Consider the following 27,073-nt stretch of genomic DNA (forward strand, 5'->3'; position numbering starts at 1 on the left):
CCGTTCTGATGCCCTCTGATGTAATTGTCAGACTGCATCAAAGTCAGGTTGTTGGCTCCAGTTCTTGTTGGGTAAAGTTCTTGGTCCCTGTGTTTAAAGTTGTTTTTCCAGGCTAGAGGACGAGGATGGACTAAAATATTTCCTTGTCATTTGTTGCATATGAACATCTCTATTGGTAAAAAAACTAAGAATATTTTAATTGTTGAAGTGTTCATGTTTTCAGTTCGCAAGGCAGGTGAAAAGTTCCAGGCAGAAGTGAAGCAACTGTGGTTTGAGGTCACGTGTGGGTCTGTCTTGGATCTGCTGGGTTTAATCATTCCTTCATATTGTTTTCTGTAGTAACCAACCCTTTCATGCAGCTGAGAGTACAATTCTTGGAAGAGTGATCAGCCTCTGCTTCCAAAGCAGGTTTATTTTTCACTGTAATCATAAAACATGTACTCTTACTTTCTTCTAGCTTAAAACTAGAGACCGATATATTAATAGCCTGAAAAAGAAATGCCAGAAAGAGTCTGAGCAAAACAAAGAAAAACAAAGACGAATTGAAACCTTAGAAAAATACCTGGCTGACCTACCAACGCTGGATGATATAGAAGGGCAGACTAAACAGGTAAGGTAAAAGGAGTTTGCTTTACATTTTAAAAATGCAAGTAAGGGACCTTATCTGATGTCAAATCTTTTACTGTTTCAACATATGTTTTTTCCCCATCTATTTAGGAAGAGAAGTGTTTCAATATTTTAGAGAGCAGTGTAGCTATTAGGGATTCTTATACTCAGCTAAGTGAAATGGGCCTGAGGTTATAGAGAAGGTAACTGCAAGGCTGTGGCCTGCCACAAGGCCTTCTGCTAATGTGACATCGTGTCTGACTAATGTAACCTGTGTTAGCTGCAAATTCTAGAGGAGAAGAACAAGCAACTTCAAGAAACTGTGACGGAGTTAGAAAAGAAGCTGGGAGAGGCCCGATCGCAGTGCAGAGAGAGAGAATTGCAACTGGTGTGTCAGAAGAAAAAGGAGAAAGAGCTGGTCACAACAGTACAGAGGTATGAACAGCTGCTCGGGCTGTGCCCTGAAACGGCTGTACTTTCCCACCTGATGTCAAGACCTAATGTAATTTGCACTCGTAATCAATGACAATGGTAATGATTTTTCATGGCATGAATACGTTACTGTGCAGGATGACAGTGTAGCGTAATGGAAAATCCAACAAGATTTTTATTTGTGTCAAGTTGCAAGTAATACCAGAGAGAGGAGTCTGCCTAGGACACTCTTCATGGTCTTTCTTTAGAGATGTGGGACACCGCTGCAACGGCATTGGCATCGTAGGCTGCTGCCAGACAGAGCATAGAATAAACGTGTGGAGCAAATGGGGCGTTGTGTAGAAGCTGTCAGCACTCCTGTGTGATAACTAATCCCCTCACGAGCTGTGGAAAAGCTCCCCGGGTTTTGGCTGAAGGGTATATCAGGGAAGGGTCAAAGATTTAAATAAATTGTAGCTGCTTCTTACCTTTTCACTGAGGGTGCGGTTATTTACAGGGAAATTTAGCTGTAGCTAATCTCCTGTCATCAAACTTGCATAACTATGAAGAAACGAATGGACAGATGTCCATGAGAAGATTCCAGATGAAACATGGAGACATTGTTACTCTGGTACATTTTAGATCAGGGAAGCTACTTAAACATTTATTTTTAAAAAAGGGTGAGGGAGGGAAGCAGGGAGGGAACCACTTTGAATAATTTATGTGGCTGTTACTAGAGTTCAGCGTCCCTCCACTGGGTAGAGGTGCATGCCACAGGAGCCTGAAAGTGTTTCCATGATGAAAGGCAAGCTGGTTGTGACACCTTGCCAGGCAAATTGTTGATGCATTGTTTCCATCTTACCGATGAAAGGGCTTTTTCCTTCGTGCCCTCACAATTTAGAAGGGGATCATTTTGTCTTTTCTGAAAGCCTACAAATAGTTGAGGTGGCCTCTGGTTTCTAAATTAGACAGCAAGATTAGCACTAATAAAATGTATTTCCTTTCTGAGAGAAGATGAGTGGGCAAAGGCCCTAGCTATACCTAAGGGCCTGAGCTGAGCTACATAGGGTCTGAAGGTCATGCCCTCATGTGGGAGTAGCTGGCAGGAGTGGCTTTATCCTCTCCTTTAAAAGTCACAGAGGACATGAAGGATAGGCCACCAGTACTCGATGCAGCCCCTGATTCTGGACTGTGAGAGGTCCAAAGACACCTCTGGTCCGTGCTGGTGCTGCTTTGCCACCCACAGCAGCACAGCGCAGCTGTGAACACCACAAAGCTTTCCTTTGCTCCTCTCTGCCCTCACTCCCTACACTGTACTGCTGGAGCTGTGCCTTTTGGGACATGCAGCACAGAATCTGGCCAATAAACCCATTTCTACATGAATCTGTGCTAGTTTCGGTAGTTTAGGATTTTTGCATCATTCATCTGCTGTTGGTTTGTTCGTTCCTGAGGCTGGATTCCGCTAGGGATGGTTTTACAGTTCTTGTTGGAAGATGGTACAGCTTTCTAATATTTCACTAGAGTGCACAGCTCTTCTGGTTTTTGTCAACACATTTAATTTTTCTTTCATGTTGAATGGCAGTTTACAGCAGAAAGTAGAAAAATGCCTGGAAGATGGTATTCGCCTTCCCATGTTGGACACAAAACAGCTTCAGACCGAGAATGAATGTCTCAAAGAAAAGAATGAGAAAGCCAGTAAGGTTAGTCTGCAAGTGATCTCTTGGTGGTATCTTTAACCTCAAGTCCTGAATGTCTTTATATTTTTTTTTACTTTAGAAATAAATATCTCACTGAAGAAATACACATTTGTTTCTACTTGAGATATCTTTTCAATACCTGTCTGTTTCTGTTCAGTGCGTTTATTTTGCATAAATTTCCTTTTCTGGCAGAATTAAAACTTCTGTTTTGTCATTTACATTTTCAAAGATTCCACTTAAAATTTATGGCTACACACCTGTAAGCTGATTTTTAAAAAAGGTTCTGAAGAGATTCAAGCCTTTACATTGCTCAATTTTATATTGTAGGTCATAGACAATCAACAGAATCAGATAGCTGGACTGATTTTAGACATGCAGGTAAGGAAGAGTGTATATTCTGTTGTTTACTCTTTACATTTTTACTTCATAAAGGTAACATTACTAAAGTTGAATTTTGTCCTTTTATCTTTCAAAATATGAGGCAAAGGTAGAAATGCCAAGTTAATCTTATAGCCTGTATCTGACCCATGTTCTCTTGCAGGCTTATAATGTATTTGTTTAACACTGTGATGATACTCATCATAAAGTGAAAGCCTGTTGCTATGTAGCATCCTTATTCTGCTGCTCTAATGGATGTCCTATAAGGACGGCCTTTGCATGAGGACTGCCTCTGTAAGTAAAAGTGAAGCCTCCCATCCAACTTTGGGCTTCAGACGGTCATCCAAAGTACAAAAAGTGAGATGGATTAGGAGCTTCGCTGCTGAGATCTTTAGTAGAGACAGGTGCCTTTCTAAACCATACCGCTTCACGTTTCACGTCATTCTGTTCAGCTGGTTTCTGACACGTCAGTCACTTAGACATCTTAACTCTCTTGGCGGATCTTGGGCACCCAGCTTGGAGCCAAGGATTTTTCAAGACAGCAGAAGTTTTCAGCTCGGAGTCAGTTGCAGCTCTGGGGATCAGATTAACACATCAGGCTCCTGAGACTTGAAAGTTACTTAGTGACCAGTGTTTGTTGTGGAGAAAAGGAAATGTTATACAGGTTATAAGGAAGAAGGTATAACTTGCTCTAGAAAAAGCTGAGCATTTTAAAAAACCAAACATTTGTTTTCAGCAAATACTGAAGCCAAATTCAATAAATTCTAGTTTCTGCATTCTTCTTCTAGTTTGACATTTGTCTCCATATTTTTTGATTCCTTGCCCTCCAGAGAGAGACGGCTGTTAGAGGGTTGTCCCTTAAGAATGAAGAAAGTGCTTCTGCTTTGGCTCTGTGTACGTTAGGTTTGGAAGAACAACAAAATGGTAGTAAACAATCAGCTGAATGTGTACGTTTTAGGAGCTGGGAGGGAGCTCTCTATGGAGCCAGCATCCAAAAAAGCAGAGAGACAAACTGCTTGCATAAACACTTGCTAAGAGCAGGTGCTTTCTTATTTCCACATTGCATACTGGAGCCAAGTTTACTTATTTGTAGCTGTTGAAAGTAGGTTGTCTTCCATCATTAAGTTGCTTCCTTTCTCTACCATGCAGGTAAATAGCAGGCCTGATTCCTTTCAACAGCCATATTTTTGCTTGATTAAATTGCAGTGTATTAAATACATTTGTAGAGAAGCAGGAGAGGATTTTAAGTTGCAACGTATGCAATTAATATACATCTGTAAATTGAAAAGCAAAATCAATCATTTAAACTTCCCTAGGTTTGAAGAAGACAAAATTCATTAAATCGAGATGTTTTCATGGAGCAGCCTGTTATATGCAAAAATTGTGACGTGGGCAAATGTAGCTTTTTATATTTCATAATTAAAAAAAAAAAAGGCTCAAATTGAATTCCGTAACCTTCCTGAGGTTCTGTCTCCTTCTTTGTAGCTTAGTTAAGATTATTTACATATATACTATGTGTATATGTTGTGCTTATAAGAAATACGCCCAGCTTGCCTAAATGTATTATCACCAACCTAAATCTTCTCCTATTTCCTAAACTTTCTGATCTTTTTCTCTCCATCACCTTTATCCTAAGACTGGTGATCTCTGTGCAGGTTTATACAGGTGGCTGATTTGTGTGCTTAGTCTGAAATGACTATAGGGAGCTGAGACTGGGGAATGCTGAGTAGTTGTGACAGTCTGTGAACAGAGTAGTGTTCTGTTCTCCAGACTTTCTCTTACATTTCCTCTTTTGAGGTATTTTATATAAGCACAGAAAATAAGATTTGAAAATGGTGTTAGCCCTCAAATTACTTGTAGAATACAGCAGCTTCTTTGTATCCTGGTCTCCCTCGCCTTCCACATTTGTTCCCTGGGAAGCATTGAAAATTAGTTCATTATAAACTGAAATCCCTTATCACAGAGATACAATTTATCTTCACCTTAGAAGATCTCATTTTATTCCCTGTCTTCTGCCACATGGTAAACTTATTCTTGAGAATGTATTTCAGTTCATTGCTTTTAATTTGCGAGCTGAAAACAAAGAAATTCTGTTTCAGACAGCAGTGTATGAAGCAGTACTAGTTTCTATTTGCTCATAATTGTGACAGAATTATTTTGATCTTTCTTGTATGGTTTTTCTTGGTTGATTTGTTCTCCTGAGTGTGAGGGATTACAATTCTCGTTGGTCGTGACAAGGTGCCATTCTGCATATACTATATATCTTCAGAAAGAGAAAACTTATAGATGAGAATGGCATTTTTAAAAAAAATATATATGTATTTACATGATTAATTTAGCTATCACAAAATTAACATTTTTGGCACAAAAAAGACAGTAAATGTAAGATTATACGATGCCTGTGTTACCCAAAGTACGTCTGTCAATCCTGTCAGTCACAATAAACCCAAACTCTGCCAGGCTGCGAGCAATTCCACCAAATTCTAACTTTGGAAAGCATATAGAAAAAGTAAGGATAAAGTATGGAGGACTCCTAAAACTGTGAGCAGTGGGAAATCACAGCCCTGTGGGCTCAGCCAGGCTGGTAAGCACATGTGCTTTTCTGAGCTTTAAGATTAGGCTAGCAGAGATAAGATGTTAGGTGTATCTTCTAGAAGTGGAAATCAGTGTTTATTTCTGATAGTTACCATTAAACAGTGCAGCTCATGAGCTGAATATGTGCACGTTATTTGGAATATTCTAGAAGTTATTTTTGGAGTAGTTTGCAGTGTCATGTAACTTTAATAACAAATGAAGTGCTGAAAATACACCGGGGAAGGTAATTTTTCTGAACCTGTTTTCCTTTCCACCTACCCAACCTCAGGAAGGCTGCACAGTCAAATGTTCAGTGCCTGGCATTGGCACAAATATTGAACATGTAAGTGGCAGTACTAATGCATGTGTTAAAACTGGGGCTCTGGGTGCCCTGAACTTGCTCATGAAAGAAAAGTGTGTCAAAGACTATTAAAATTTGAAGATACTTGGAAGCTGGGAGGGTGTATTGAGCACCTGCTATTACTGTATTGCCCTGTTCTTCTCCTCCTTCCTAAGCTTCTTCTGTTTGGCTGCAGACAGACAGGGCTAGAGGGACCTTCAGTCTGACCCAATACAGTGACTTTTTCTCAGTAGACAATATTTTAAAAAAAACCTAAAGATGATGATTCAAGGCCACTGCAAGTCCTGATGATCTGCAAACAGAGACAAAACAGAGGAAATGCCTGAAGCAGAGCTACTTCCTGCCCTTTCCCCGCTCAGGGTGTTTCCTTTGACATGGGGCAGGGCCCTCTTTCTTCCTGCCCTTCCTCCCACTGGAGTGTGAAACTGTGCTTTCTCCAGCAGCTTATCTGTAGGATGCACATTACTTCAGCGCTTCCTTTTGAGGGGCACGGTGTGGGTGAACTGAGAAGCAGGTCAAGTGTGTGGAAACTGTTTTAAAAACAAGTAGCTGTTTCTGGGTTTTGCCTCCTGATTCGTATTACTTACATGAAAATAAAGTGTGGATTTTTATAGTTTGTATTAAGTGTGTAAATGCTAGTGCCATCGTTTTCCAGTTTGTCATAGAGTATAACAAACTACTGGCTTTTTTCACTGTTTTGTGCAGCGGTGAGCTGAATGTGTTGGGAAATTTTGTCAAGGATGTACACATCCCATGAGTGGCCAAGGCATTAAAACCTCCACTCAATGTCAGCCTTGCCTTGCTGCTTCTTATTCCCTGTCTTCTTGTCAGCACTAATAATTCTTATAGCTAGAAAGTCAATTAAATGGCTTCTCGTCCGCTTGGTCGGCCACACAAATGGCAAAGGGAAGGCCTGTTTATAGACATAGTCTCTTCTGTGCTACAGTCCTCTCTACTGGGAACCTGAAAGTTTTATTCTTCATACATCTTAGGAGCAACTCGCACAAGAGTAAACTTGGCTTCTTTTCCAAAGCTAAATTGTTTTCCAAAGACCCCAAAACCAACATAGCTTTACGCAGTTTGCTGTGGTTCTGTTAACTGGGGAGCTTTGGTTTTCTTCTGTCTTTGAATAAGGCTGCAGAATCATAGTGCAGCAATTTAAACATATCTTTTACTAGGGACTTTATATGGCATTTTATTTAAGCTACCCTGTAGAATTTGTTGTGAGAGAGTTCTCTGCTTTGGAAGAAGAATCATTAGGATTGTTCCTACAGAGATTCAAGAAAAAACATTCTTGTGGGACAGTGTCATTCCATAAATTGAGAGCCATGAGTTTGTGGAATGCAACTTCTCCTCCCATCATGGTCTCTGGTTCTACTCCATGGAAGGTTACAATCAAAACTGTGCCAAGGCATGCACCATTGTCACCAGTGCTCCAGCTGTATTTGAACATGATGGGATTGGATTTACATCTTATAATTGAAATCGGGCAACAGGTTTTACATATTAACATGCTGAGCTGGGGATGAGGAGGACATTTTATATGCACTGTGCTAGCACAGCGTTGGATTTGTGAGTAATACCATTAACGACAAAAGAGGATTTTTTTTCCTTCATGAAAGTTGAGAAGATCTCTCTGTTTTAAAGCACCAGGAGTTTATATAATCACTATTCATTGTTATTAGTATTCAGATAGATTATTTGAATATGCCTCTTTCCAGATTTTGCTAGATGACCTTGAAAAACGTATTTACAGATCTAAAAAACAACTAGTGGAATAAATATGAGTGCTTTTAGCAACAGAGACCTGTGGTCATGCTGAATTCACCCCAAAATATCCACTTTGGCAGTACCTCATGATTTCTCATTTTCAGCTCCCAAGGTGAAAACTGGGGAATTGACAGCAGCTGTTTCCATATTGCAGCAGTTGTTCATTTGTTGCTGCTTGTGACTGATCTGGAAGTCAGTCACGGAAAGCTCCGATATTTAAGTCCAGCAGCATCCTGAAAACTTACTGTTGTTTTCATTACTGAAAGTAGTAATTACCATATCTGTTAAAAATGATATTATAAACTACAAATAGGTTACTTTTTTGCCTGCGGTTGTTTTTGTAGCAGGGTGGAGTTCTATAGGCTGTTCTGATTTATTTTTATGTGAATGATTTTAAAGAGCTTGCTGCTCTGTATCAATTGTCAAAGCCTTTCTTCTCAGCTGTATAGGAGGTGAGGTGAATTCTGTGTTGTGAAAGGTTGTAGGAAACCTTGCCATAGTCTTTGTGGAAAAAAGACGCCAAAAAAAAATCTTCAGTTACAACTTGGAATTGCACAAATGAAGCTTAGTTGTAATTAATCTGCCTATTTTGAGTGAAATTATTTGGTTTGAATGAACAATATTGCATGGTCATTTTAGACTTCATACATTCCATATTGGAGTCGTGTTTTGAATACATACAGTCTTTTTGTTTCTAAACAGATACTGCTTATTTTACGGGTTTCACTGATACATGGAATATCTGTGTTAATATACATAGAGCTGCTGGGGTCTAGTTGAATACTATGAGTTGGACATGGTAGAAAAAAAAAAAGAAGAATTAATACAGAAGCAATAAGTAACTGAAACTTAGAAATTTCCTGAGGATGCATTTTTTTGTCAGTGTTAAAGTATGAAAATTTTAAATCGTTACCTGTGTTTTCGTTTGATTTAGTCTATGCAAGAGAAGCTTTTGCAAGAAAAGCTGCTAGTTCAGAAGATGACAAATGAGCTTGAAGAAAAAGAAAGGAATATAGAGCAGTTAAATAAAACTCACTCTGAAGTAAGTAAAAACTCCAAAAACCCAGCCCCTGACCACACCTTACATACTTGACTGTGCCGTCTCCATGCAGACATGTAATAGATACCATCCCTACCTCCAGTGGTGAGAACTTCAAGGGTGAAGGCTGCTAAGCAATGGCTACATGAAAGAGAGAGTCATGTAAAAGCTGTCTCTCTGCCATTCTTTAGAGGGATACAGAAATACTGTTTACATGCATGGAATTTTTATTTATATTGTTTGTGGTTTGAAACAGGAAACTTTCTGCTACAGTGCACGCTGCAGACTAATTTTCCCCTTTTTCCTATTTACTTATCACAAAGAACCAAAGACTGATGGAAGAGAATGCCTCCCTCAAGGAGCAGATGCGGCAGATGGAGCAGTCCAGGCAACCAGTATCTGAGAAGATGCCTATAGCAGACCAGTTGTTCAAGGAGATGTCCCATTGCTTGTTTGACTTGAAAGCACTGTGCAGTATCCTTACCCAGAGAGCTCAGGGCAAGGAGCCAAACCTTTCCTTACTGCTGGGAATCAGATGTAAGTGATGTTGTCATTCCAATGCTTAGTAGCGTTTTGACAAGAGTTAACAGTTCAGCTCGGTGGTGCTTGAACTTCCCAGCTGGAGAGTCCCCCTTGATGTGCAACTGGAGCAGTTGTGCGTGAAGTGTACTCTTGGAGCTCTCTGGAAAAGCTGGGCTTTTAGTGCACCTGGGCTGCTAAATGCATATAACTACACGGGTCCCTGCCAAGTCAGGAGAGAAGGTAGCTGGCTCTTCATATGGACCCAATATTGGTGTTAGGTCTTTTCTTTTAACAAGCTTAATAAGCAAGTACATTTTTTTGACCTGAATGTATCATATTATATTGTTTTCTGACTGTTAATTAGAATTAATCATGCAGATTGATTGCTGAACTGGACCATCAGTAAGGTAGGAAGGTGAGAGTAAAGTGTCCTGTGCAGCAAGAGCTGCTACGTGCCACTTAGAGTCATCTGCACCGTAACCCCCTGAAGTGCTGGGGAAGGCAGCATGTGCTGGTCTCAGAGTCCTTGAGACCATCATCAGCCAGCAGTTTATGGTCTCCTTTCCCAAGCCCTCCTATCCTTCTCTGAGTGGCTATAGAAACCTCCAAAATGTTTAGGCAATGGCAGTTGTACCCATTTTCTTCCCTGCTGTTGAGATCCATGAACCTTTAGCAAGGCTAGGTCTTGGTGCAAACAGCAAAGTGTGTCTTTCAGAGAAGCACTGGTGAGCTCTGAATTGACTTTTAAGTTCTGGCAGTACCACGTTTTCTTGTCTTTTCATCATACTAAAGCATGATTTCTCTTGATGTAGTTCAAGTGACCTACCACTTATTTCAAGGGTTGAAATGTTCACAAAGTGCAGTTGCCAGAGCTTTAACCTTGGCTGTTGTTTTTCATAGCACTGAGCTCTTCAGCTGAAGAGAATGAAAATTACCACAGCACAGAAACCCTTTCGAAGAAGCTCCTGGATGTTTGTCAGTTGCGAAAGGATATTGATGAATTAAGGACTATAATGTCGGACCGTTACGCTCAGGACATGGGGGACAATTGCATCACTCAATGACAACGTTTCATCTAGTAGCAAATGACTTAATAAATGCTGCTGTGTCACAGGTCTTTGCATTTCTATTAAGGAGCCATATTGGAAGACTGCAAATAGCGCTGCACGTGCATCTCTCTGAGGATTGTGAATATTTGATCTCGGGAGTCTGGTGGGTAGGGGAGTGCCATCGTTTGAACAGTGGTACAAACTACAAGAAATCTCTTCTCCAAACTACTGAATGTAGGAACAAGCTGTGAAGAATGATGCAGTTGGATACTCTGTTTCCTTCATTAGAGCTCATTTTTTTTCATTTCACCTAGTTTCTGGAATCAGAGCATCAAAACAGCCATGCTGCTACTCCTCTGTCTTTTCCTTCATCAAGGGTTTGTGTGGCATTGTCTGTGTTCTGAAATTAGAGCAGAGGGTCAAAGGACCTGTAGCTCTTTGTGGTGAAGCCGGAGGCTTCTGCAGCTGCACTTCACTCCAGAAATTGCAATTGGAACAATCTCGGAGCAGTATAAAAAGTAGTTGCTCTTCAAGTTGCCTAAAAAGTTTGATATAGGCAAGATGTTGGTTTTAGTAATGGGTATCTAGCTTGTTTGCCCAATAGCGGCAGACCACCAAGTTCTAACTCCTTTATGCAGATGAAGTTCATAAAATATAGCACTATCAAATCATTTTAAGCACTCTCACATTGCTGTAAGAAGTTTTCAATAATATGAAGTCTGTGACAAACCCAGAGAAGCTGGAAGGCATGAAACTGCAGCGTGGTATGTGGCTGTCAGGAAAAAAAATAGACTGTATTTTAGTGTTTGTACCATACTTATTTTTCCCTTAGGTCATCTCCATTTTAAAAGGTATCTGGTCTGTATTCCATCCCTGAAGACCTCTGATGAGGTTGTGAACCACCTCAACCATTTCTTACCGCAGCTACAAAACGGGTGTTTCGCACCTGGCAAAATCAGGGCTCAGAACAGAATGTTTCCACTTAGCAGTATTAAGTACTAGGTTATCTGAGGACTGCAAAATTTTCCACATTGTTGGGGAATTCCTGATTTCTCCATTTATGTAGGAAGCAATTACATTTAAAAAATCAGATCATGTTCCATAGTTTATTCAGTGAGTGTCACTTGGCAGTGCTGTTTCACTCCTGTGGGACAGATGACATAACGCGTCAAATTTCCTGGAACATTACTGCAAGTTAGCTGCTCAGCTGTGCTTGGTGTAGAGTAGTATTTAACTGAAGGAAACAGAAACTTGCAAAGAGCAAAACCACTCTCAAATCACACTGTTAAGAAAATATATGAGCATCAGTTACGTATATGGTATTGAATGAAAGTTTCAGATGACTAAATTGAGAGTCAGTCAACTGACCCGTGGTGTGGGTAACAGCAGAAATCTCTTAGAAAGCTTAGCAGTTAGAACCAAGTAAATTCTAGGGTAACATTTTTATCGCAAAAGTGTCAGTATCTTCAGTTTTCTGATTATATTTATGTTAATAGAAAAAAAAAAAGGTATAGCAATGTAGACTGGTTACCAGTTTTAACTTGGTCATGTTTTGCTTTCTGTTTGTTGTTAAACAGTTACCATTAATGTTGTTTTTATTATTTGGTGATACTATTTTTTTTAGCTATATGGACTTATTTATTTCACAGTTTTCTTTATCCTGAACCTACACATGGACTAATATGTGAAAAATAGTGTTGCTATTCTATTATTGCTACGTGGTGTTTTCAGATAGATTAATCTGACTGGTTCAACTCCTTTGAGCACTAAAACAGTGTTTAGGTGAAATCTCAAGAGAAATTGCTCAGTGTCTCTACTTCGAGGTAAAAAACGAGGCCATTTTATTTTAAATTTCTATGCTGTTTCTGTATGTTCAAAGGTGCACTTTTACACTAGTGCAAAAGTGAAAACAAGGATCTTGGCACCAGTGGGCTCGCAGAGTTCCCTGTGCCTCTGGCAGTGTTAGCTTTTGAGACAAGGGCTTCAGGTCCTTCCTTTGAGTAGTTCGTTGGCTTTGGCCCTGCAGTGAAGTCACAGTCTCCAGTTTATGGCATCTGTCTCGTATCAGAATTCAACAATAGCGTTTCAGGTAATAAACCAAAAGTATTAGGGAGAGGGGAAACACCTAAGTTGTACGTTATTATTTCCTGAGACGAAAATGTTGCACCTATAAAAAATTTCCAAGCAACACATTTTCTGAATTTGGTGGAAATAGCAAGGAGTTTAATAGAGCAGTTGGAGAGGAGCAGATTTTTTGAGTCACTTCAAACTATTAAGCTGGTCACTTGGCTGTCCCTCCTGTTAAATGGTGATACTGTACTGCAGAGCTGAGATCAGTAATTGATATTTGCAAAGCACTTCAGAAGCTTCTATGCTTTTCAAGTATTAGTTGAAAGTCCCTCAGGAAGGAGGTCCCATTTTATTTGTAATACTTTGATTGCAGTGAGTGCTGTAATCTTGCATTGTAATATTTTTATTACAGAACCTGTAATATTTATGTTGACTTTAAAGCACTTGATTTTAAAAACCCCTGAGTTTATCTGCCTCAGTCAAGTTAAAGTAGGGAGGTAAATGATGGATGTATGAGCCAAAGATGCAGACTACCAATTGACTATCTGCAGTGATACAGTATTTTGCTTTGATTTGTTAAAATTTGGCCTGTTGTAGTAGTAGCAATTACTATATATGCATCAGTTTACGGATGCCTCTAAATGGAATAAGCTTTGTCTAAGATATGCATGATTGTTTAATTGGTTAAAATGTAGTGTGTGTGGTCTCATTCAGCATATTTAATACAGAGTTGATTAATGAATGTTAACATTGGAATTGCTTAGATTTAGTCATGACAACTTGTTGCTGTAGCTGTTAGACAATCTCAAGGGCTGAAAAACAACCGCTAAGGAATGGATGCTGTACTGTTCTGGCTGGCAGCAAATTTGTACAGTAATTTTTTGTATAGTTTCAGATTGAATTTATACAATCCTTTAGAAGATATTTACAGTAACTACTGTATTCAAGAATGTATTTTGAAAAAGACTTGGAAAGTAACTGTCTTCGGACAAGCTATAGGTGATGCTATGTATTTACTATATAGAAGTAACGCAGCTCAGTTGTGTAAATGTGATTTAGGTTGCTCGCCTCCGCTGTGCATCTTTGTAGTGTGACAGTTGTGTGAAATTGTGGAGAGTGGTGTAACCACCCACTCGGGCTCCAGCATTCGAAACTGCCGGTGGCCGTGAAGTCATTGCAAGAGCTGAAATGTCGTCCTTTTCACTGGAAAAGGTTCCCCTCCTTCCTTTGCCCTGGCTGCCCGCCTTTTGTTTCAAACGGTTTTTTGGACTTTTTTCTTGCAGGGTAATAGCACAAGGGAAGAAAGAAAGCAAAGCCCTTCCTCCCCGACCTGCTGCAGTCTCTCCGTGTGGACGTAGTTTGCTCCGGTTTTCCTTGTCCTTATCAATGAAGTTATGCAGGTGAAGTTGGGAGGTATAACTGGGCTCTTCTCATTGGTGTGACTAGTTCTGTCATGAGTGGGGAAAAATTCTGAACCAATCTGCATTCTTAGACTGCAAACAAATCAATGGTTATTATCTATAGGGATGATTTATTCTGGTAGCTCATTAGCAATATTAATTCCACAGCTGCATACCTTTGTGCCTTTTTTTGCCTGAAGTAAGCGTATATTCCCCTTGAACTTTAGATAAGTTGTTAGGATGCTGACGACTGCACCTTGTTTTCCTCTTACCTGCCGATATTTTGTTTATAAGCTTTTGTAGTAAGAACTCTGCATAATGTCTAGAAACAGAAGTACTTAAACCAGGTACTAGGCGTACACTTTGAATGTTGGGCTGGTCGTAGTGTGCAGCTTTTTTGAATATGAAGCGTGAACAGGAAATTAAAATCATAATGTGTTTCTTTTGTGTATATTAATTACAGTATATCATTAGTTGAGTGGGGAGGAGTGTCTGGAGCTATCTTTTAAAAGCACAGCTGACATATGTACTGGATCAGTCCCGGAAGACTGGTAGTTTTGTAAATTGGGTTCAATTTTTGAACCGCTCAGAATACCTCATATGTAAATAGAGTTGTCATGACTTAATCACAATGTGTTCATTGTAAAAAGTAAAGGAGCCACTGGCTGGCTCAGCTTTAGGCTTGTTGTTCTTGCCTCTTTTTGTAATTTTTTTTAAAGTAGGGTTTACAGCTAGAATTTTGAATGCCAAAGTTCTATTTATTAAATAATAATAAAAGTTTTCATTGTTAATGACTGGTATTTTTCCACTGGAATTTGTTTGTTGATGTTTGGGATTTGTATCCACAGAGCAAAAATAAATTTTGTTACAAAAGTGATTTCTTCATTCTTCTCATTTGTCCAACATCTGGCACGTGACAGAAGTGACCAAGGCGGGAGCTGGACCAAGGGCGGGAGACAAGAAAGGAATCGTGAAAGATCTTCTCAACGTCCACCCCCAGCTTCCCTTCAGGGGTCTGTAGTTCTGCATGAACACCAGCTGACTGAGCTCCCTTCCTGGCATTAGTTTGAAAACAAGAACAGAACAACAAAAAAACAAACCAAGACCTCCGTAGCAAAAATATTTTATCAGTGTAATGAAAATATTTCAGAGCAGAGTTCCTTGTAAAGTCCCTGCTGCTGTTTTAAGCAGGTGCTGCTGTTGTCCATCTTGGATGCTGATTGGAGAAATCACAGGTAAGACTTATTTAAATGACTAAGTTGGCATAAAACAGAAGGCAGAAGTGTTATGACAGCATGTTTTGAAGATGCTGAAAGATTCATCAGCTTTGGAACATGTTGTTGCCCCAAAGCCAGTCACACAGGGCAAAAAAAGAAAATTGGATGGTGAAACAAACCCAGTAGTAGGTGTGGTACCATGGAGAAAACTGGGCATCGGAAAGGATGTGTGGTTTGAATTACTATTTTTCAGTTAGGAAGCCCAAGTGGATGGCTGGTCAGACTGAGTGAGGAATCCCTGCTACATGCAATGCTTCAGGTCAGTATAATCCGAGCAACGCTGACTTCTCTGCTGTGTCATCTTAGTGCAGCCTCAGGAAAAGTTCAAGGTTAAGGATTTTAGTCAATGTAACAGGAGTTCTCACAAGTGCTGAGGGAAGTGGGGGTCACCCAAAACTGGTCACTTCTCTGACAGGTCCCTCTGAGAAATCTCAGATCCCGTTGGGAGCATCGAGTGCGGAGTGAGCTCAGTGTGTAGCGTGGTGTCCCCCTGTCCCCCTCTGTGCTGCCTCCTGTGCAGCACCGCAGTTATGCTGCCTCCTCTTTTCAAAGACACTGGGAAATTCACTTTAATTAGCTAATGCATTATATATGGTAGAGATCACTTGCCTTTCTCCAGCCTTGTGACTGAACGTTGAATGATGGGCTTCTAACTCAATTAAAAACGTTCTGTGCCCTGTGTGTAAATGTATGTAAAGGGCTGCGCGGATGCCAACTTTCCATAAGATTTCTGAGGGTGACCTTTTGTGAGCTGCTCGAAGTCAGGTTTAGGTTTCAAAGTACCGTGATTAAAGCACTGCTAACAATAGTAGTGGTAGAAAATGTTCTGTTGCCTTTATCCCACCAACAAAATACAGCTCCAAATGTGGATAAAAACCACACCTTAAACAATAGCGCTGCACCTTACACCGCAGCGTCCTGAGTGAGGACAACTTGCAACAGCTAAATCTGCAGTAGATTGCCTGCATTATGCAAATTAAGCAATTCTGCAGGCTGTGCTAACGACACTGGGTCGTTTGTTTTGTAAATTGAAGGGGTTGGGTATACTTGGAGAATTTCCAAGCGGCGAGGGAAGGAGGATGTTTAATTACATCATCTTGGTGTGTGTGCGCGTTTCTCTTCCTGCTTCGTGCCCGGCGGGGGCAGCTGCTGCTCTTCTCCTCCTTGCCTTGGTGCTGCGGGTCTTGGTTTCGGGAGGGGGGGGAAGGCAGGGAGAGGGGGATTTGAAGGCTGCTGGGGTTGTGGGGAACCCGATAGGCGCAGCTAATGCTTCGAGGCGTCTCTCAGGAGCCGTTTGGCCCCTCTCCCGCAGAATGCAGCCCCTGGGTATTAATAGACCCGAAAACTGATTTACTGGTCTGTGTACCTGCAAAAGCATTGGCCTGGAGGAAGACGAAAGGAAGCTGTTGTCGAGCTCTGGTTGGTATCAGCTGCTGAGAGAGTGAATTGTAACGCTGAAGGTTGTTGTAGTGAGAGAGTTTCCTGACTGAAAACTTCTCCTCAAGGGCCAACTGAGTAGAATTTAGTATCCGAAAAGCTCATCTCCCCTACATTAAGAACTGAGAATGTGAGTAGTCTCTGGCTGCCAGGGAGATGCCAAAAATCTCTCCTAGACCAAACAAGTTGTCTTGAGCTTTGTGTTTGCCCCAGGCACCAAACTGGAGGGTGTTTCAGAGCCCCACTGCCAGGGAGAGGGCCCAGCCCCACGTGGGGCCGGTTGCCCACTGCCCCGGCTCCCAGGGCTGGGCTCTGCCTCAGGGGGGTCAGGAGCCAGCCCCTGGCCTTGCGGCCACAAAACTGCTCACGGTGCTCCCGTGTGGGCTGAGACAGAGGCCAGATTTCCCTGGTTTCTGAAGAAGACAACTTGCCCTTTCCAGCAAGAGGTCCAGCTCCTTGAGGGTCTGGGTGAGCTGAGGCACAGGCGCTGCAGCCTCTTGCTTTAGTCACAGAAAACGTAGACCTTGTCCCTCCTGCCTTGGCACAGGGAGGAAGGGGCAGCCTGTGAAGCCAAATGAGGCTTTTACCTGTTCCCAGGACAGTCATATAGAGCCAGCAGAGAGTAGGTCAGAATCTGCAGAATCCGCGACTGACCGCCTTCTCTGAGGAGACAGCAGTTCCTTGTACGATCAGTTGTAATGATTTCCTATATCAGGGGAAAAAGATAAAACTCTTTAATCACTACATTTGAACGGGTTAAAATATTTTTTTTAATTGATTGTCTGATGACAAATTAATTGCTGTTGGTTTTTTCCTGGCTGGTATTTATGATGCCCATATTGTGGAGCAGGCGCATTGCAGAAATCAGTTTGGCTGAGATCTTGACGCTAATGCAGTAATTGGAGCAAGGACTCATTACACTCTCTCTAATCATACCCATTTTCATTAATTTACCACATTATTTTGCAGGACTCTGCGGTCACTTTCAGATGTTTTAGTTTGAGTTTGTGTTTCTAAGTGTAGGGATTGGATGTGGTTCATCTGGGGCTGGGGCTGGGGGAGGACAGGGAGGAAGGACCTCGCTGTCTGTGTAGACCTGGCCGCTTATGGGAGCAGACCTTTCTAAAGGTCATTTGGTCAATGGCATTTAATGGACTGATGCTTTTTTCTAACCTTCTGCTGTTTTTTATCTTGTAATGGTTAAGTCGGATGATGCTTAATTTATTGTCACTTAACGCCGGGGGGGATCCAGCAACAGGGAGGGAGGGAACTCTGATCAAAGTGAGTGACGATGGAAACTTTTTCACATGATCCATCTTTCTCCTTGAGCTGTACATCAGGGTGCTCTTGTGCTGGTGCATTTCAGCCTGGTGTTTTATGGTGGCTCGAAAGCAACACTGGTGCCTGGGGCAAGCCTGGGGCTGTGGGGCAGCCATGCAGTGGGGCAGGATGGGCTGGTGGAGACCATCTGACACTTAGACCCCACCTCCAGCCCTTGAAAGCCCCAGTTGGGCATCCTCGTGGTCAGCCTTGAGCGCAACCCTTGGCTCTTCAGTCAGTTCAGCCACTTGAAAGCTCCCATGGCATTTTCAAATGGAGGTTTCTCCTCTGCAGGCTCAGCTGTGCTGGGGGATGCTTCTGGCCCTCACCCTCCCATTAATCCAGGCAGCTCCATGTTGTCCTTTTCACATCAGAGCTGGCGTGGCCGGACTCAGTTCCTGGACGCTTCTTTGGTCAGTAACTCTGTTACGATAAATATGATTTACTGGCAGCTCAAAGCCACGAAACAGCCACCTCCCAGGAAAATCACCCCCAAAGTATTATAACAAGATCATCAAATTTCAGCCGTTTGGGACTGACTTAGTGTTTGCCCCCCCTCATGGGAGCTCATTGCTTTGGGGAGAGGAAAAAAAGGTTGCACCTGGTGGGGAGCTGAGCTGGTGCAGGTGTCATCCCCCCCGCCTTGCAGAGAGCTCTGCTGAAGGAGGGAGCACTGCAGGGAGGTTGGATTGATGGCACAATCAGATCAGCCCCCAGACACGCTGCATTATACAAGCTGCTGACAATCAGATCATTAGCTACATTATCACTTGCTGCCTTAGTGCCCATGAAATAGAGGAGATAAGTAATAGGATATTTTTAGTTTAAATTATGGTTCCAACATTTTAATTAGAAGCCGATTATCATCAATCTGTTTCTAACACTCCCTCACCCTCATTCATAAAAAAATTAATTGCCACCACGAGGAGCCAGTGAGTGAGTCTGTCCTGCTGCTCCCGGCCAGGGGCAGCCTCAGAGCCTGCCAGGGTGGCTGCGTGTCCCGAGCCAGCCCAAATGGTCTGTGTGGGAGAAACCAGGCAACAGGGCAGGGAAACGACCTCCCGGCTGCTGGGAACAGCCCAGCACGGGCTGGTTTGCAAGTCATTTAAACAAAAGCCATGGCCAGACATCCATTTGTGTCTTGGAGGTGAAGGGAGCTGCGAACATCTAGATTTTCAGCAATTTAAAAAGAAAATTGTTTTCTCAAAGTGCTGGTGTTTTCGAAACGTCCCAGATCTCCCCCAAAGTGCTGCTGCAGTGGCCATGAAGGTCAGCACACAAACTACCCCAAATGGCCGAGACCGCAGCCGGCAGCGTGGGGATCCCAGGCAGCTTAAAACTAAGCAGCCCGATTCCAAAATATACTGAGAATGTAAGAATAAATACAAAGCTGATCCTTTAGAAAAAAAAAATGAACCCCAAGTCATTGGCTAAACTTTGCCTTGACCTTCACAAAGCTCATCACTGATGGCAGCCTGTGTAAACAAAAGGAGAATTTGGCCTTAAAATGCCTCCTTTGGGAATTAAACTCTTTCAGCAACTCTGAAGTCCGAAGCAGAAATGCTTCCTCTGTCAAATTAGCCATATTAACTGAGCTTTCTGCTGGTTTGGGGAGAGTGAGGGGGACCCCAAGGAGCAGTGCTAACCTCCCACCTGGGAAATAAGCCCTTCCCTTGTCACTGGGGAACCTGGGTTCAGTTCTCCTGAAGCTGAGGGGGGACAAACCTGTAGCAGCTACTTCCCAGGGGAGCACCTTAATTATGACATTATAGTCCATGGTAAAACATGGGCAAAGCATCTTGCTGGACGTCAGAGGCTACCACCAGCTACCGCAGAAGAGTGAATTTCAGAGGAGGCATCCTGCCTGCGACCATCAAGAGTTTTGGATGAAGTTGAGCAACCTGTCTGGCTGTGTCTAAAGGGATGTTTGACCAGAGGAGTGCAGGACAGTTCTTCTGCTACAAATCTTCCCAGGAGCCTCCCCAGGAGCAGGTTAGTGTGGGACAAGGGCGGGAGGCAGCCAGCTCTCTTAGTGTTTCCTGTGGCACAGCTCAGGCATCTCTTTGCTCCCTGTAGCAGGAGGCACAAACCCTTCTGGTTTGTAAGGATGCCCTTCTGGTGGGCATCTGAGCTGGGCTTGTAAATTCCCATGCTCAAAGCAAGGTGTGATCACACCTTTATGACTGAGACCACTTGCTGGGTAATGGAAGAGTCAAAGTATTCTGGGGGTTGGAAATTAACAGCTCGTTTGAGTGTTGCAATTTTGTGTACAGTTTTCTAAAGTCCAGGGAGATTTGTTTGTACAGCATAGAACTGGTAACAAAAACTGGTTACACAAATGAAACAAACTCATTGTTTGTAACATACAATGCAAGTGGTGACTTTACAAGGCAAAAGAGTAAGGCAAAGACCTCAATCACATAAAGTAAGAACACCTAGTTCAGCAAAGAAATTCAGGTCTTTTTTCCAAATAAACAAAGAACTGCACTGTTACATGCTTTCAGACAAATTAAGGGACAATTGCAGTAGGACCCGTAGTCATCAGTTAGTCCATGAGGATGTTATAGGAGACAGTGCTGAAAGCCTTCCTGAAGTCAAGGTGGTATCACCCATTGTTCTCCCCTTGTCCACCAAGCAAATAATTTTGTTGTAGGCGTCTTTCAGGAAGTTTACGCATGATTTCCCCTTCATAAATCTACGCTGACTACCCCCAATCACTCTTTTTGTCTTTAGTATGTTCAGAAACAGTTTCCAGTGTAAGTTGTTCCATCCCCTTCTCAGGGATCAAGGTGAGACAAACCAGTCTGTAGTTCCCTGCATGCCTCTCCTTGCCCTTCTGAAGGTGCCAATGACATTTGCTTTCTTCCAGCCCCCAGGATCCTCTGCCACGACTGCCCAAATATTATTGAGTGGCCCTGCAATCACAACAAGCAGCCCCCTCACCACTCACGGGTACGTCCCGTAGGGCCCAAGGGTGTGTGTATGCCCGGTTTGGTTAAATGCCTCACCTGAGCCTCCTCCAGGGTGGGTAAATCTTCACTGTTCCATGTTTCATTCCTCTGCATTCCCAAACCTGGATGATCTTATCTCTGCCAGCAACAACTGCATTTAGTGTTACTGTTCACTAGTTTGTGTACCCCTTCCCTGCACTCTAAAAAATATCACAGCACCACAGTACTATTATTTATAAGCACATTAATACAAAACACAACACGGTTTCTGCTTATTTAAAGGAAAAAAACCTATTACATAAACTGACCTTCTAATAAGAAGAAATTAATTAGCCCTGCACTCACACATTCTAAATCTGACTTTTGAATGCTCTGAATTGTTTCAGTGTGTTTCTTCTTGGCACAAACTAACAAAGAAGAGGTCAACCTTGCATCTATGACATGCCTGAAACGTATTTCAGAGGCACTACGTCCTGGAAAATAGGCACAAAATGCCCAAATGTGGTGCTGCCTGTTCTGTTTGGGGTGTGCTGGACACTTTGGGCAAGTCACTCTGCCTCAGCGCCTCGGTGTACGTGTATGTCAAGTGGAGATTGCACAGGCTCCTCGGGAAAGCATCTTGACACCTCTGGATGAAAATTTCCACAAGACCTAAACAGCATCTGCCCTGATCAGCATTTACACGTAAGATTTTGTATGTCAAATTAGATGCTAAAAAAAGTAGTGGTTTTCAATCTACCCACAAAACTAGGGTTCTACATCTCCTGTCTTGAATCCCCTACCACCCCACAGCAATCACTAAACCAGGAAAACTGTCTTACTCCCAAAACTGAGATTAGTTGAGCTGCACAACACTAATCCATTCTGGGGGCAAGGGGGGGGAGAAGTGAAGGAAGAGCAGAATTATTTAAAAAGCTTCTTAACTAGTACCAAAGGGCCAAATTCAAAATTATAATTTCATTTACATACAGCTCAATTTCCCTGGATCCACAGGTACTACTGCAGGAAGACCTTAATTATTTTTCTCTCCTTCCTTTGCAGACCTAGCACAGAACATAAGTATTCTTTCATCAAATACCAGATCAACCCACCAATTGTTGAGTTCCCTGGGCTGGCTGGATTCTCCGCGTCGAGCCGTGATTTGGAGGTTGTCACCCGGTGCTTGTGCTCTGCAGCAGAGAGTTGCTGCCTCACGTGCTTCCAGAGGAACGGCCAAGAGAGTGGAAAAAGCTAGCACATCACCCAGGCATCTGGCTTTTTTTGGAAGCGGTCCCTTGGGAAGCCAGTGCCATGGGAGAGCATCGTTCGACGTTGCGGGGCTGTGTGGAGGGGAGGTTTGCCTCCCACCCACCACAGGCAGCTGACGCCGCCTCCGCTGCTCTCCAAAGCCTCTGTCTGCCCCTGAATTTACGGAGCAGCAGCTCCCAGTGCCCTTTCCCGGCTGGACCCCAGTGCTTTTCCCCCTCACCCTCAGTGCCAGCAGCCCCCCACTCACTGCTAAGGCACAGACATGACACGGGTGGTGAGTACCTGTGTGACCGTGGCTGCTGTTGCACACTGAAGTTGCTCAGTGATTTAATTCTCCTGGTTGAGAGGCCCCCACTCATACGTCCAGCAGTCTGCCAGTGCTCCAGGCTATGCATGTGCAATGCTAAGTGAAAATGAGCTAGGAAATATCAGGAAAAACTTCAAAAGCTCAGGCACAGCTGCCTGATCTTTTGACAATCAGGGGACAGATTACGCTCTCTCATTTCCAGCCAGGAGAAGGAACATCAGGATTACAGAAATAAAGCAGTTTCACAAGGAAGAGTCCCAGCCAAGCAAACAGAGTTTTGCAGCACAGTTCAGGACAAAACCTGCATAGCAAAACCTACAGGATTAATTTAAGTGGACAGATCTCAGGCTCGTGATGAACACAAGTGGTGTTATTTACAGTGCTCTTAATTTCATTCAAATTAAAAAAACCCAAACAGTTGATTTTGTCCCCTTGCTGCGCACTTGAGCGGCAGCACTGTGGGATCTTAGCCCCCCTCCCTTGGGAGCAGAAGGTCTACCAGGATGACCTTCTACCTGTGTGTCTTACTCCATTTTAGGGACTGATCTTTAGCTGTGGCAGACGAAGAATTCTCTCCCTCTACAAGCTCCATTCAGATGGCTGCTGATGCACCTGGAGCAGCAAATGCTCCCATGCCCTGGTGAGCCCTCCCTGTGCAGCAGCATCACACTGCTCAGGGGTTTGTCCCCGGGTACGGGCCAGTGGCATCATTCATCTTATCCCAACAGCCACAGTAAAAATATTCTTCAGCCATAACACTAAGATTTTCATTACCACTTAGTGATGCCTTTCCCAAGTCTTAACAACCCTGCCCTCCCTCCCTCACCCCTGCAGTACAAGGGAGCACAGCACAGCCTGGGTGCACGATACCATGTCTCCCCTCCCATGGATCCTCCCTGGTTACACATGGTGCCTGCTGACCAGGCACTCGGTGTGCACCTCAGCATCTTCGCTGTATTGACTCTTCCTCACTGTGGGAGCTAAGGGGGGAGGTGGAGGGATACTTGATTCGGTTTGGCTTGAGCAATGGGAAGAGTGGAAGGGAGCTGGGGAGCTCTTGCTGCTGTACCTGGCACAGACAAATCAAAAGCAAGGGTTGAAGCCAATCCTGACACAAATCCCTGTGCATCCTGCTCTCATGCACATTTATCTTGTACCATCAATCACTCTTCCACCCACCTGACATTTTGCTAGCTGATGAATCATGCGTCTGGTCTTCTCCTAAGGCACTCATCACTGGGCTGCCCAGCCAGCACTCTGTCCTCACCGCCGACTGCACTTATACCGTTGCTTTGAAAATGGTAAGGACATGTGAATACTGACCAGGAAAAAGACAAACTTACTCTGCAAGTGAAATAGGAAGTTATTATAAAACATCCAATCCCCAAGAAGTGACTATGACGCCTTTAAGACTCATGTTAATTTGTTAATACGTAACCAGCAACTACTGATGCCATTATGAATGGGAGGATGAAACGGGGAACTGTTGGTACCTCCCCTTGGATCAGTATCACAAACAGCTGCTTCAAAGCAAAACAAACAAAAACCAGATTGGTGAAAACTGTCCAACGGCGCAGCTAATAAAATACCATATTGAATTCAAGTGGAAGTAAAGTAAATTCGCTTGAGGAATAAAGGCTATCCATTCATGCCAAGAAAATCCTGTGCAATACAGCTCCCTAATTCAAAGTGCTGACAGTATATGCCATCAAAGTCTTTCTAACAAGCAGATCCTATTCTTTCTCCAGAGGGAGAAAAGGAAAAGGCTAGAGAGGCCTCATCAAAGCATCACTAGCACAGAGATGATTCATTCAGTACATGCCAGAATTGCTTATACCTATGTGCCAGGGAGACCTTCAAAGCCTGAGGGACCTTCCCTGGGTGCCCCCTGTCATTCAGGCAGTCATCACCTGTAAACGAACGCATTGTGGGAGAGAAAGGGAGATAAAGCAAAGGGGGAAAATAAAACCTCACCACCTCCAAGAAAAGCCTTGAAATTTAAAAGCCCAAACTGTGGATGTTATGAGTCTGATGTTTTGAAAACTCCAGACTAAGGCTGAATATGTGAATGTGGGGATTCCCACAACCAGTGTCTTTGTGAACACACAGCCCTCCTCTGAACAGGCACAAAAAGGCTTGGAACACCGGGCTAGCTAGAGGTGGCCACCAGCCTTGGAGTCGGCCCTTATTCCACCACTCAGTGAAGTATAATGAAGGATGAGCTTCAGAGCAGGAGCACAGTGAACCTGGGGCACCATCACCCAGGGAAGAGACCACAGCTGTCACAGCTGGGGTGCAGTAACTCACACTGTGACCACCAGCTGTCACCCTGGCTCTTTCAAAATGGCCTCAACGTGGCAATTTTTCTTTCTAAGATGACCTTTCTCTGCTTGTTGTGGTGCCATCTATAAAAGACAGCTACAAAGAGCACCAAAGTGAATGGCAAGAAGACTTCTTAAAAGGGACTTTCTCAACGTTTTATGTTTGAAAGCAGCAGCAATGCAACAATCTCCCTTGGCCCACATTTTTCCATCTCTCTCTTGTTCTCATCACAGATCTGCACTGCTCGTCCAACCCCTTTCCCTCTTGCCATGTTACCCAGCCTCATCCAAGCAAGTCCCCACGCAGGAAAGTGGAAACACTTAGAATGGTTGCCAATCTGGCCCAGATACGGCATGATAAACTCAGACCAGTGCATTCCCCACTGTGATCCCTCCTGTGGTGGAGGCCTGTTTAGCTGTTTGGGAGCCTCCAGACCCTCCCTGCCATCTCCAAGCTCGTTGCAGCCTGGGGCTGCTCTCTTTAACCCACAGAGAGGCTCTTCAGGTGCCCTCACTTTCCTTAAAGAAAATTCACTATTTATGCTCTGTGTTCCCTGTCCGATTACCTGCCGTGGCTCTCAGCAGTTATGCCAATGGCTGGTAGCAGTAAGGGCACTGCTATGGCAAAGAGGGACAAGGCTCAGCTGCTGGCTTTATCCCCAAGCTCTACTTTGTGCCATAAGCAGGGGCAACCCCTGAGCAATGGGGGTGTGCTCATGGCCCCCAGGACTACAGATGGATTCCTGGTTCTCCTTTCAGTTGGCATTGCAGACATGGCTGTAGAGGCATTTTTGGGAATAATAACAGCAATAAAAAAAGATTCTTTCTGCAGCCTCCAAGCTTCATTTCTGCTCTGCAATTGTCCCTGAGTACTCAGCAAAGCTGTTCGGATGCCTGGACTGCACAGCAAGAAAAAGAGGGCTTGGCTCACAATTTGTCTTGGATGAACATTTATCCTTATTAGTGATTTATCACCAGTCTCTATTTAATCACCAACAACATTTACCCTAGCAATAGGCACATCAGCTACATTATTAATGCTGTAAGGAATGCGTTTCCTCCATTAGCTCTTCTGTTTCTCTTGCAAAAACAAGAAAAAAAAAAGTGTTTAAAACCAACCTTTGGTCCTAATTTATCTCTATAACAACAGCTGCAAACTCGTTTATCCTGACAGCAAACAGGGGTGCAGCCGGGCTGGCTGGCCGGGGGGATCTGCCCTGGGCTGCTCCCAAGCTCTGCCGGTGTCTGGCACTGGCCAGCCAGAGAGGGGAGATGCACAAATAATGCTTCTTCATTTGGTGACATAAAATCAGCACTTAGGAAAAGCTGCCCTGTTCCTGCTGGGAATTTCTGTTGGCTAGAGACAGGAGCCTTAGGTTATCCTATAGCAGAGAATGATCACACCTCAGTTCTCCATAAGGAAATGCAGTAGCTTCTAGAGATGTTTGGCATCAACTATCCTCCATCCCAACCCCCAGCCCACAACCGTTTTTGCCAGAATGTTCAGGGACCTCTATGGTTTAGCAGTACTGAAAAACTCAGCCTTAAACTGCAGTTGGCTATTTATAACCCCACTCTTCTAAAGCGGGATGGGCAGGGAAGGCACTGAAAGGGGTCACTGCTTGTGCCTGGGAGGACAGGAGCTGGGCATCCCACCTAGGGCTTGCACAGCTCCTCCTGATGATGCCCCCAGTCCCTGCTGCCCTGTCCTGGCTGTCCTGCCCATCCCTGGGCTGAAGGACCTGTCCCCATCAGTCCTGACCACACCATCCCCGGCTCTGGGAACACACTGCCTTTTTTGTTGTTTCAGGAGAGAGTGGGGAGAAGGTAAGAGAAGCAGCAGCTTGTCAGGAGTATGTATAGCACTTACGCATTGGTATAGCGAGCGCTCCTCTTCCCTACTGAATTTTTGACCCCTCTGATGAGACGCAGGACAAAGAAGAGTGGTGAAGGGCAGAGAGGTGTTCCTCCCGCAGGGGTGACCACAGTGCTCTGCTATCTGAAAAAAATAAAAATAAATATTCAACATTTGTGCAGGATGACCCAAATTTCTTTTTTAAAATATTCACAAAACTTTAATCTTTTTCTTTCCCCTGACATATCTTTTAAATTCAGAGCAATGGAGGTGTCTATATCCTGACATACACTCAGACTATTTCATTCAAGGTATTCATGAAATATTTCACACATTAAGGATGGCAGTCACTACAAAGAGTAATTCCTACATCACAGTAGAAGTTATTATGATACCATTGAAATTTATATATTATTTCACAATAATGTTTTTCCATGCCAGGTCAGAAGACCCTAAAGGAAAAAAAAAAAAAAAAAAAAA

The 27,073-nt window shown here is 43.3% G+C and overlaps 2 protein-coding genes across 2 annotated transcripts in view; one reads left to right on the top strand and one right to left on the bottom strand.

Moving 5' to 3' along the window:
- CEP85L (centrosomal protein 85kDa-like) overlaps positions 1–14,754 on the top strand; it is a 114,479-nt gene extending 99,725 nt beyond the window's left edge. The window contains exons 7-13 of the mRNA XM_014964504.1: positions 458–610; positions 887–1,041; positions 2,600–2,717; positions 3,042–3,092; positions 8,732–8,839; positions 9,160–9,373; positions 10,259–14,754. Of these exons, the coding sequence (XP_014819990.1) occupies positions 458–610; positions 887–1,041; positions 2,600–2,717; positions 3,042–3,092; positions 8,732–8,839; positions 9,160–9,373; positions 10,259–10,422 (963 nt within the window). The 3' untranslated portion in view covers positions 10,423–14,754. The remainder of the gene's footprint in view (positions 1–457; positions 611–886; positions 1,042–2,599; positions 2,718–3,041; positions 3,093–8,731; positions 8,840–9,159; positions 9,374–10,258) is intronic.
- LOC106901576 overlaps positions 14,615–27,073 on the bottom strand; it is a 26,732-nt gene continuing 14,273 nt past the window's right edge. The window contains exons 5-7 of the mRNA XM_014964423.1: positions 26,609–26,737; positions 17,179–17,297; positions 14,615–16,536 (exon numbers count right to left, since the gene is read on the bottom strand). Of these exons, the coding sequence (XP_014819909.1) occupies positions 16,242–16,536; positions 17,179–17,297; positions 26,609–26,737 (543 nt within the window). The 3' untranslated portion in view covers positions 14,615–16,241. The remainder of the gene's footprint in view (positions 16,537–17,178; positions 17,298–26,608; positions 26,738–27,073) is intronic.

This window comes from Calidris pugnax, unplaced genomic scaffold (genome assembly GCF_001431845.1).
Source record: "Calidris pugnax isolate Ruff unplaced genomic scaffold, ASM143184v1 scaffold219, whole genome shotgun sequence".
Taxonomy (NCBI): domain Eukaryota; kingdom Metazoa; phylum Chordata; class Aves; order Charadriiformes; family Scolopacidae; genus Calidris; species Calidris pugnax.